The sequence below is a fragment of the Talpa occidentalis genome, unplaced genomic scaffold, assembly GCF_014898055.3.
Source record: "Talpa occidentalis isolate TD23 unplaced genomic scaffold, MPIMG_talOcc4v2.1 talOcc4.7, whole genome shotgun sequence".
In the NCBI taxonomy this organism is placed as follows: Eukaryota; Metazoa; Chordata; class Mammalia; order Eulipotyphla; family Talpidae; genus Talpa; species Talpa occidentalis.
The window spans coordinates 105,530,479-105,542,576 of NW_023605083.1; the positions used below are offsets into that span (position 1 = coordinate 105,530,479).

At 37.4% G+C, this 12,098-nt stretch overlaps 1 protein-coding gene across 4 annotated transcripts in view; it reads left to right on the top strand.

The window, feature by feature from the left end:
• Positions 1-12,098, top strand: part of AP2B1 (adaptor related protein complex 2 subunit beta 1) — a 102,656-nt gene that overhangs the window by 45,916 nt on the left and 44,642 nt on the right. For all 4 annotated transcript variants that reach the window (XM_037494107.2, XM_037494110.2, XM_037494108.2 and 1 more), the window contains one exon: positions 4,080-4,272. In XM_037494107.2, the coding sequence (XP_037350004.1) occupies positions 4,080-4,272 (193 nt within the window). The remainder of the gene's footprint in view (positions 1-4,079; positions 4,273-12,098) is intronic.

Below are 12,098 nucleotides of genomic sequence, written 5' to 3' on the forward strand. Positions count from 1 at the left end.
TCTCACCTTTTAAAAATACTGCTTTGATGACAATTATGTAATTATTTCCCATTAGTTCACAATGGAAAACACTTTCATAATGATTTACCATGTTCTTAAGTTGCAGAAACTATGGCATCATTTATTTTTTTATCTAACTCACTTTAATCTCTCAATACTCTTCATTGTAAAGGAACTATGTGCATTGTTACCTATTCTTCCTTCTGTTTAGAGTTTTAATATATGTTCTACCAATTTGCTAAATGACATATGTCATAAGATAATGAATTTCATGTGCAGAGAATAAATAGCCTTACTGAAGATTTCATCATTTCTCCTTTGACTTCGAATAGTAACTTTTGGCTGTGTTTTCCCCCATCCCTCATCTTAGATACTTCTCATCTTGGCTTCCTTGACACTTTCCTCCCAAGACTTCTTTCTTAGATTGTTTTTCTCTCTCTGTTCCTTGCAGTTCTGTGTTCATTCAATTGCTGATCAATAATCTTGGTTGTAATATCAGGCTCTGAAACTCTTTTTGTGTTTCTTTATATATTCCCTTCGGGACTTTTTCTAGTAACCACAGTCACCACTGATATATTACCAGGTTTTACAGTTCACACCATGTTTTCATTTGATCCGCCCTAAAATAGAACCCTGTGTTTTGGTTATCATTTTATTGATAATGGACCCTTTGTCTCAGAGAAGTTACCTCTTGTTTAAGAGCATGCAAGTGGTAATTAGTGGAACCAAGCTTTATCTTAGTTGTCTCATTTTAGACTCCCTCTTACCACCACACATGTTACTCTGGTGGTTTCATCAGCGATATGTGTATGAATTTCTTCCCTGGTTTACTTTTCTGATACCAGAATTGGAAATGGTGTATTTTTCCTATCATTCCTCCAGATTTCTCTAATTATAAGGGTTATCACTAGTCTTTTGCGTCCTAGGTTTTTTTTCCCATTTATTCTCTTTAGTTTCATTCTTATTCTCCTTTGTCTTTTATGTTCAAATGTTGTTAAAACTTACATTGAGGTTTTTTGTTTTTCAAGGAAACAATTGTATATATTAATGGGATTAATCTTTAATGAGTGTCTTGTACCATTGTCTGATATATAATGTTATTTAAGTGGGTTATTTTGTTAAAGTTTATCGAAGATCACTTTTGCTTTTTTCCTTAAATATTTGGAAGAATTCATAGTGAAACTATCTGAGCCTCAAACTTTATGGGAATTTTTCCCCATTTTCAAATTAATAGATCATTTGTAATAAGCTTAGTTTAAGAGTTCTAGTCCCCCAGTCATTTACAGTAGAGTACTTAAAATAATCTTAGTATTGAGTGTACTAATTTTTTTTAAAGATTTATTTATTTATGCATACAAGAACTGGGATACAGGCCGGAGGTGCAGGGGGTGAGAGAATTCACCAGAGACAGAGCGGGGAACACAACAGGCAGACTGACGAAATACACTGGTGAGGGGAGCAGCGGGTGAGACAGGAGAGGTCTGCTGTGCCATGTGGGTCACCTCCCTGGCCGGGGATAGAACTGGTGCTGCAGATTGCTTCATAGTGCTGTGCTTAACCCCTTGCGCCATGAGGGAGGCTCTGAGCGTACTAATCTTTAGTGTATAGCTTGGTAGGTTTTTACATATGTATATACACATATAACCACTACCTTGATCAGATAAAGGATATTTCCAGCACCCCAAAAATTTTTTTCATGCCCCTTTACTGTTATCCACCCTTCAGAGATAACCACTTTATTGACTTCTTTCACTATGGATTAGTTTTGCTTTCTTGAATTTCATGTAAATGAAACCATAGAGTATATACTCTTCTGTATCTGGTTTCTTTTGCTCAGTATAATTCCTGTTAGACAAATCTGTGTTGTGTTATCGGTTATTTGTTTCTATTAGTAGATGGTATACCATTGCCTGGATATGCCACAATTTATATCTTCCCCTGTTGATGTATCTTTGGGTTGCTTCCAATTTGGGGCCTTTTGTGGTTAAAGCTGCCCTGAATATTCTTGGACATGTATTTAGGTACAGAATTGTTGAATAGGTGTATAATTGTTGAGAAGATTGTATTTAGCTGTAGAAGACACTGCTAGTTTTTGCAAGTGTTTATATCAATGCACAACCCTTCCAGCAATGTTTAAGAATTCTAGGTGATCCATATCCTCAGTAGCAATGGGTTTTTAAAATCATTTTAATTTTAACCATTCTGATAATTGTATAGTGGTATCACTTTATGTTTTAATTTGCATTTTCCTGGTGAGTAAAGCTTCTAAGTACCTTTTCATGTTTATACATAGCAAACATATTTTGTGATGTGCCTATTCAAGTTTTTTCCTTATTTTTTAGTTAGTTGTCTTTTCTTTTTTTTTTTTTTTTTTTTTTTTTTTTTATAGAGGCATGCTTTATTTATTTGTTTGCTGGTTTCTTTGATTGTTTTGTTTATACATGCACTGGGTACAGTCAGAAGCGCGGGAGGGCGAGAGAATTCACCAGAGCCAGAGCGGGGAGCAGAGCAGGCAGAAGGACCGAAGTACACTGCTGAGGGGAGCAGCGGGCGGCAGGAGAGGTCTGCGCGCCATGTGGGACCCTCCTCCGGTGGCCGGGGAGCAGCGGGGGATCGAACCGGCGCCGCAGAGGCCGCGCGCAGCTTCGCAACCCAGCGCTCAACCGCTGCGCCACCGGGGAGGCCCCAGTTAGTTGTCTTTTCTTTGTAGGAATTTTTTATATATAAGTCTTTTGTCAGATATATGTATTGTGAATATCTTTTCCCAGTCTGTGGAGAATACCTTCTCTGACTTTTCAATTGATTGTTTCACTTGAAGAGATGTTCTTAATTTTTTTTTAGAGATTTATTTATTTATGCATACAGGAACTGGGGTACAGGCCAGAGATGCAGGGAGTGAGAAGATTCACCAGAGACAGAATGGGGAACAGAACAGGCAGATTGACTGAAATACACTGCTGAGGGAAGCAGCGGGCAAGTCAGGAGAGGTCTGCTGTGCCTGTTCTTAATTTTAATGAAGTGCAATTCATTCATTTTTTTTTATTTTATGGTTTTGTTTTGTTGTTTTTTTTGTAGAAACTTTTGTTTGCTCCAAGGTCTAGGTGTCCTAGGTTCTTTTCAAGGTATTTACTCTTAACATTTGTGTCTGATTTAATCTCTTAATTTTCATTTTGAGGTGTAGGGGTCAAGGCTCACTTTCCCCCATACTGCTGTCCAGTTGACCCAGCACCATTTATTAAAATGATCATTCCCCTAACTAGTCCTTTAATAGCACTTGGAACCCACAGCTTTCTTTATATTTTTACACTGAGGTGACAGTAGCAGTTTAGACTTTTCATGTCCATTCTCCTAACTTCGGTCCATTATACGCAAACTGCTAAAGTAATGTTCTGTTAATGTTATTTTTTAGTTCTTTATTCAACATATGGACATGATTCTGCATTGCATGTCATAGAAAATTCTCCAAACTGTGTTTCAAAGTTATATTTCCTCATCTTCTCTTTCTCTGGAATTTTACCAGTCCCAGTTTCTGCTGCCAGTATAATTTTTTGACACCCCTAAAATCAAATTATTTTTTTTTATTCCTTTGCACAAACCCTTCAAGGTAGTTTCTCATCACTATAACGTTTTTCTTTAAAATCTAGTCATAAAACCTTTCTCACAACATTTTTTAGATTCGGCCCCGGCTGGTTTTGTTTTAGCAATACTTGTATCTGCTATTACACCATGAATGTACTTTTCATTCATTTTGTGAATGCTGATTTGTTTCTGTTACAGAGTAAGTTATTTGAGGGTAGGAAATGTATTTTCTCCTTTAAAAAATTATTTCCCCAGGTTTCTCATGTGCCACTTTCTTATAGTTGATTAATGAAGTTTTATGATTGCACTTATTTTCATTTTGTTCATTGTGTTTGATTAAAAAAAATAAGAATTGCAGTCTCTTCATGTACATCAAAAAATAATTATAAGAGGGTTTTTTTTCTCCTGTGTTTTGTATGTCTGATATTCACTTGTTGCTTTGTTATATTCCTGGTGAAACTGACTTTTCTCTTTTCCTCTCTTTGTGTGTGTGACTGCAGCACTGATGCAGGTGATAGCCCTGTTGGCACCACCACTGCCACCAATCTGGAACAGCCTCAGGTTATCCCCTCTCAAGGTGACCTTCTGGGAGACCTTTTAAACCTTGACCTTGGTCCTCCTGTCAATGTGCCACAGGTATCCTCGATGCAGATGGGGGCAGTTGATCTCTTGGGAGGAGGACTGGATAGTCTGGTAAGCATCTTCTTTCTTTTGGTTATTTTAAATTCTTGGTATGCTAAACAACTTTAAGTTATTCATCTTTTTAGAGCTAGACCTTTCCTTAATGAGCAGAGCAATGCCCTTTAATAAAGGACAGGATTATGACTTTAGAGAGCTAATCTGTACTATATGGGATATATCTGTGAATGAGTAAGATTATTTTGTTGTTCTGCCTCTAAATAGAACTTTTAATGTTTAACTATCCTTTTAACGTTAACTATCCTACTGTTCAGTATTGTTATATTTAGTTTCCTTTCTAGACCATGTTACTGCTCCTACTTCTTAACTCTAGATAGCCCTGTAAATTTTCCTTTTTACCTGGACAGCATTTTAAGTTATGTCATAAAAATCACTTGAGGCTTTCAAACCTTTGCCTTTTTTATATTTTGTTGGCTTATGCCTTAATTCCAAAAGTTTCGAGGTAGTGTTTGTCTAAAACTAAATCTCAGTTGGGAAGTACTGCTTGATTGGTTCTTTTTTTTGCTTCTTCTGCCGCCACCTCCACCCTGTCATACTTCCAATTTAATTAGCTTCCAGGATTCTAATACTAAAAGGCTCCAAAGTCCATAGTCTACAAATATGTGCCACCACGGGAACAAAATCTAGTTTTTGTTGCTATATAAGATAAATGAGAATTGTTAAGGATGACTTAAATCCATGTAGAGAAGGACAGAAAAATAATCAGATGTCATCCCATGACTCCTTGAAAACTAGATACTTAACTATGGTGGAGGGACTTTATAGCTAGATACTTGCAAATAAGATGTTTGTCAACCTGATGACTATGAGGATGCCCAACAAACTGATTTAGTTCCCTTCATCAGAAATTAATACCAATGCCATAGATAGGGCAATATATGTTCTCAGAGATTATGTGAACAGGATAATATTACTTTCTACTACATATGTCAACATTTTCTCGTCAACTTGTAAGTTGTGTTATATGTGGGATTTATGCTAGCCAGTGTAGGTACATTTGCCTTTCTGCTGTCAGAGAGTCTAAGGAAATAGGGTTATAGTCATCTCTGTGGGTTGCATATTTTACTAATGGAAAGTCATTGCTTTCAAAGTCTATACACTGACCAAGCTCTGGACTCTCGCTTACAGTGACACAAGTGAACACTCCTTATTTTCTCTCTTAGGAATATAGGCATTTGCTTTTCTTACTCATATCTTTAATGAATGCAATTATTGATCATATAAAAAGGGTGGCTTCCTCATATGATTATTCTATATTACTATATAGCCTCTTTATAGACTCAGGAGACTAACAGATGAATATTTAAATATTTATGGAAATTCCCAGAAATCCCCTTAGAAACATTACAATAGCTCTTCCTGCTGTTAATATATCAACCATAAGTTAAACATTATATCCTCCTAAAGTTAATGCCTGAACAACCTTATTACCTGCTCTGTTGGTTTATGACATGGTGGACTCAATGAACCTAAGAATGACAAAGAAATTAAGTTTAGAGGATTGACGGGAGAAAGAGGTTCTATGATTTGATGTAGCCTGGGCCAGGATGCTATGTTTTTGTTTCTTCACTCACTTTAACATGGAAGAAAAAAAGATACATTATTTCCATTTGGTTTTGTTGTTCCCTACCACCAATGAGTTTTTTCCTTATTTTATTTGACTATCTCTCATCTGTTAGAATTTCTGCAAGTATTTCTTCAGACAGAAAAGCTGTTAGAACCTTTCCAGTTTGTAGTAGTTCTTTCCTTTCTTTGTAAAGGAAGTTCTTTTGGGGGTGGCAGGAAGTTCTTTTGGGGGTTGCTTTTCAGTTGGATTTCTAAATAATACACAACTTTTGTTATGTAGGCCCAGTAATGTTTCTTTGTAACTCTAAATTTTAGGTTTTTTCTGAGTTTGAGATTAAAAATGGTATGCTTGGGGGCCTCCCCTGGTGGCGCAACGGTTGAGCGCTGGCCTCCAAAGCTGCCGCAGCCTCTGCAACACTGGTTCAATCCCCAGCCACTGGGTGAGGGTACCACATGGCGCGCAGATCTCTCCTGCCGCCCGCTGCTCTCCTCAGCAGTGTACTTCGGTCCTTCTGCCTGTTCTGCTTCCCGCTCTGGCTCTGGTGAATCCTCTCACCCTCCCGTGCTTCTGACTGCACCCAGTGCTTGTATAAATAAATAAATCTTTAAAAAATATATATAATGGTATGCTTGGTGTTGTAGGCCCAGAAAGTGTTTCATATGCAGTTTTCTTCAATTTACTCTGGGATATAGACATATCCCAGAAGTTAAAATGAGGAGTAAAAACCCATCTATTGGATTTGAATCTGTATATGAGTGACTAAATATATATTAACTCAGAGAACCAAAATTCCTTTTAGGAGAATATCAGAGGAAGACCTGGCTGTGTGGAAGATGAGTTTCTAAGGCAGCAGTAAACTGTGCCACTTTTTAAAATGCTTTTTTTGTTTGTTTGTTTTTATGTATATTATCTCAAGAGGAAAACAATCCTCAGTTCTTTTTTACTCTGTATATATAGTTCATTTGTTAAATGAATGCATCCTTTGAAGCAGTGCTTCTCAAACTATATTATACATTAAATGTCCTAGAGATCTTGTATAAGACAGATTCTGATTTCATTGTTCGGGGGTGAGACCTAGAAATTTGCATTTTTAACAAGCTCCCAGACCTTTGTCCACATTTTATGTAGTAAGACATAAAATATCTGATCATTGTGAAGCAGCACCAGTTTGATGTTTGGACTATAGTTATTGGTAAAACCAGATATCTTTTTCTCTTGACTTTTGTAGTAAACATACTGCTGGAAAGAAGGATCCTTCTCTGCTCCAAAGTAATTGATAGAAGGCAAGAAACTCTTAAAATTATTTTGTTGAAGGTTCTTTTGTCCTCTAGGAAGAATAGTGTTGCTGGGGTTTGTAGAATTTGATCCAGATCCCAATTTATGGCCAGGGCCTCCCTGGTGGCACAGGGGTTAAGTCTCAGTGCTAGCATGCTATCACTGCTAGCATGCTATCACCGCAAGGGAGCTAACCCACATGGTGCAGCAGACCTCTTCTGTTACTCACTGCTCCCCTTAGCAGTTTATTTTGGTAGATCCACCTATTCTGCTCCCCACTCTGTCTTTGGTGTATCCTCTCACCCCCCCGCACCTCTGGCCTCTACCCCAGTTCTTCTAAGCATAAATAAATAAATCTTTTTAAAAAGTTATTTAAAAATAAATAAAACATAATTTGGCCAGGGTTGAGTTACCCCAGAGTTCATTTCAGAAAGGCTATCAACAAACAAGGCTCCTAGATTGTTGCTGCTTTTATCTTTGGTGTCTAGCAGAGCTTTACCCATAGAGGTCAGTGGTGTGCCGTTATAATGAAGCATGACAGCTACTAACCTAGACGTTGGTATTTTTAAAACAATCACCAGTTATTCTTACTTTGCAGCCAAGGTTAAAAGCATTGAGCTAAGTGAAATTCAAAATAGAGTTAGATAGACATGTTAAAAAATGACCTCAAAGCCAAGACAGTAATTTCCACAGAAGAACTATATTCTGGTGAACTTCTTTGGCACCTTCTACAAAGACAGTTTCTCTGACTTTACCTTTGTTCATTCCCCCCAGAGTATTTTCCTATTGTGATTTGCTATTAGGTGATCCCACCTCTCAGAAGTTGCCTCCAGGAGTTGAATTTGACCAATTTAGATTTAGTTGCTCAATCCCAGGGTTTTTTGGGTTTTTTTTTTTGTTGTTGTTGTTGTTTTACTTTTAGTTGAAGTAATATTGATTTACATTATTCTTGGTATTTTGGAAGGGCAGGATCCCCCTCTTTCAGGTGTCTTCACTATAGTGTACCTTCGCCAGTGTCTTTTTTTTACCCTTGTCCACTTTCCCATAATTGAAGACTGAAAATTATTTTGTATTTTAGGTTGTCTATTAATTTTCTATTCTTCCTTCAAACTGTGATATCTACTAGAAAATATTCTTGCTCTTCATTTATATATCCTGGTGATCCTCCCATTCGTTCTTGTTTACTCTTTTATTACCATAATGTGAAATTTTAAAATTTAGTGAATTATGTCTTTTTCTAGACTTCCCATTCAGAAAATACTTAACTATTTATTCATGACTATTATTTGCCAGAACGTATGTGAAGGCTCCAGCCTTCTTCCATGCCGTAAGAGTGGCTCATGCCAGCTGTGCTTAAGCCAAAGGAGAATGAGGTGGAGATACTGCTGTGATGTAAAGAAAATACACATGCACACTTACTTACTCAGCCTCCCAGGTGATTTCTTGTATGCTTTTTTTTTTTTTTTTTAAATTTAAAAAAAAACACCTTTGGAATCATTGATTTAGGTAGAACTTCAGAGTTCAAAATTGGCATACTTTAAGCTCAAAATGGATTTCCTGCATACTCTTTTTTTTTTTTTTTTTAAGCATACTCTTCTCAGTCTCCCTACTGGAAAATCCCATCCTTTTTGTTTGCCCTTTAGCATATTCTCTTTTGCTGTAGTTTACTCCTTCCCTTGTTGCAAACTTAACTGTCACCTCGATATGGAATGAATTCAGGTAATGGAACTTACATGGTTGATCTATGTATAGAACATAATATTATATACTATTTACATGTGGATTTGGTTTTTATCTTTTTTTCCTTTGTTTTAGAGACCATATATGTATCATTTGATGCTTCTGGTACTGAATCTAAGAAACTGCTCATTTGGGGTGGTCTGACTTTTCTCACAGTGCAGATCCTTCTGGTTGGTATAGTGTGAAAGATGACCTGATGCCCATGTTCATAACTTATGCAACACATGTTCTAAAGATACACTGTATGCTAATGGATCTGACATCTGTGAGGATCACTAAAGTAATGATTGTATCTTGATTATCTGTTGTTTTTTACTTTGGGGCTGTCAACAGAGGCCCAAGCCAAATTATGGCCTTTTGTCCTCTACAGTGCTGTGCCTTATTTTGTTTAGATAAATGATTCTATTGTGCATCAAAAATGGAAAGGAAGCATTATCCATAGTGCCCAGTCCTGCTGACAAAGGTTTCCTACTAGAGAAATGTGCTTTCAATATGCCCAGTTAGAATGGAATGAAATAGAGGAGAAATTGCCTTTTCCTGATTTTGGTGTGTGTTTTTCAAAACCTCCCACTCTGTTTCTTACAGGTTTTTTACCTTTCTGATATTTTAAGTTGTGAAATATTTTAGCAGTCATCTTTGCAGTTTTTTAGCCCACAGGAAATCATTGTACATACTCGTTTTGCATCCTCATGTTTCTTCCTCTAGAAAAGATTTGCAGTGATTTATGTTTTGGAGCTGATGGTATTGTAGAGAGATCTTTGTATCGTCCAATTTTGCCTGGTAAACTCTAAAGTAGGGTTTCAGTAACCACTGTCTTTTTGTCAGTGCACAAATATAGTCAAAGCTGGCCTCAGGCAGTTTTTGAAATAATTACCAATTACTGAATGCCATTTTCCATGCCAATCCCTGTGCTAAAGCAACAGTAATATCTAATATAACTGCAAGGAAATTGGGTCCCATTTTACAGAAAACTGATTGACATGATAAGTAATTCTCAGAGTTCAGATTTGAACCCAGAATTTGTTTAAAAAAAAACAAAACTCAAAACATACTCTTTTGGGCCTCCCTGGTGGTGCAAGGGTTGGGAAGCAACCTATGAGGCTGTCCGCAGCCACTGCAGCACGAGTTCAATTCCTGGCCAGCCAGGGAGCAGCCCACATGGCACAGCCGACTTCTCCTGACTCACCCGCTGCTCCCCTCAGCAGTATACTTTGGTCAGTCTGCCTGTTCTGTTCCCCATTCTGTCTCTGGTGAATCCTCTCACCCACCACGCCTCTGGCCTGTACCCCAGCTCTTGTATGCATAAATGGATGAATCTTTAAAAAAATAAAAAACAATTTAAACTCTTTCCCCTATACTATGACGACTCCTCCATTTTGTTTGTTTGTTATTGTCATTTTCAAGAGTAGAGTCCAGTCTTTTATTTCTTCTCAAGTTGGAGTACACAATCTCTGGAGTACACAGCAAAGTGCAGGGGGCATTTGAGGCTAAGAATAAAGTTGGCTCATTTTCTCGTAGTATTAGTCTTACTTGATGGTAAGTGATGTAAACACAGACTCAAAACACACACACACATTTTCTGTCTCCCCCCAGCTAGAATGTAAGCTTGTAAGAACTTGTCACAGCTATATTCCCGGTACACGGACTAGAGCCTGGCATAGGATAAACATTCAGATGTTTATTGAACATGTGATAAAACACAAGGTTTGTTTGTCCTAGTCCTCTCCCTGCTGTACTATTTCCTAGGTGCCCTGTGTGTGTGAGTGTTGGCTAGCATGCCACCAGCAGGTATATGAAAGTCTTACAAAGGACTGTAGAAGCATATTCATTTATGAAGAGCAACTGGGTAAGTTTGTACATCTGTCTTGATGCAAAAGGAAGAAGGTGGTTCATCTTACCATATTTTAAGTTAGAGCAGAAATCACGTCTTCCTATCTATTTGGCAGTGAACTCTGATACAAAGTACTGGTATTTTCAGGGCAAATTAATAATGCATTTTTCTTTTGAAACCAGCTATCAACACTGTTCAGACAATTTATTTTCTTTAGAAAAGGTTTTGGCCTTGGGGAGGGATTGAGGTCCCTTTCCCCCTCCAATTGCTTCATCAGTTGGCTTTTTCGATGGCAATGTCAGTGCAGATACGGTGCTCTAGACCAGTTGATAAAACGGTTTCGTTGGTCTTCTGTCCATTTTATAGTAATTTTCTCCAATAAAATACTTCATTTCAAAATCAGTACTCTTAAGAAATAATATTGTCAGTAGCTCTGCTTAGTAGAACACTGATTCATTCAGTAAATATTTGAGTGCTTATTCTATTCCAGACTCTATTTTATGTACTAGAAATACAGATGTGATGAGTCCTTACAAGCTTACATTTGAGTTAGGGAGAGACAGATGACAAATACATAGTTAAATGGTAAATACAGTAAACACCAAATGCTGTAAGCAGAGCTTCTCCTGTGGATTTTTATTTTCAGCATAAAGTTTCCTTTGACAAGAAACTGGTGTTGTCTATTCTAAGGATTTTTTGAAAATCACAGTCTGTTCCTTCTGTTCCTTCCATCCCAGGAAGTAATTTATGACAGCCCCTGACTTTTCTGCTGATAATAAGCCTTATTCCACCAAGCTAAGGAGTTAGCTGATGACTTTTTATGATCTCAGTTCATTTACACTGTTTCACATCAAGTTTATTGTTACAGATTCTTTTCACCAATTTGATTATTTATATTTTATAATGCTTTTCTGAATAGCTTTTTTACGATCAAATTAGTGCCTCCCTGGTGGCACAAGGTAAGCACCAACTATGAAGCAATCCGCAGCCTATGCAGCACGAGTTTGATCTCTGGCTGGACAGAGAGAAACCCATATGGCGAAGCAGACCGCTCCTGACTTGCCCGCTGCTCCCCTCAGCAGTGTATTTCAGTCAGTCTGCCTGTTCTGTTCCCCGCTCTATCTCTGGTGAATCCTCTCACCCCCCGCATCTCTGGCCTGTACCCCAGCTCTTGTATGCATAAATAAATAAATCTTTTTAAAAAAGATCAAATTAACTGTAGCCCAATAACTGAAAATATAACCTAGGAGATGGTGAGTACCTTGTATAATCTAAAACCCTAGTAGAAGAAACACATGGTGTTTTTGACATCATAGGATTTTGGTGTAAATTTTTTTTGTTTGTGATGGGAATCATTGCATACTATTTTTTCATTTTACATTCTGTTTTGATCCCTGGATAGTGGAG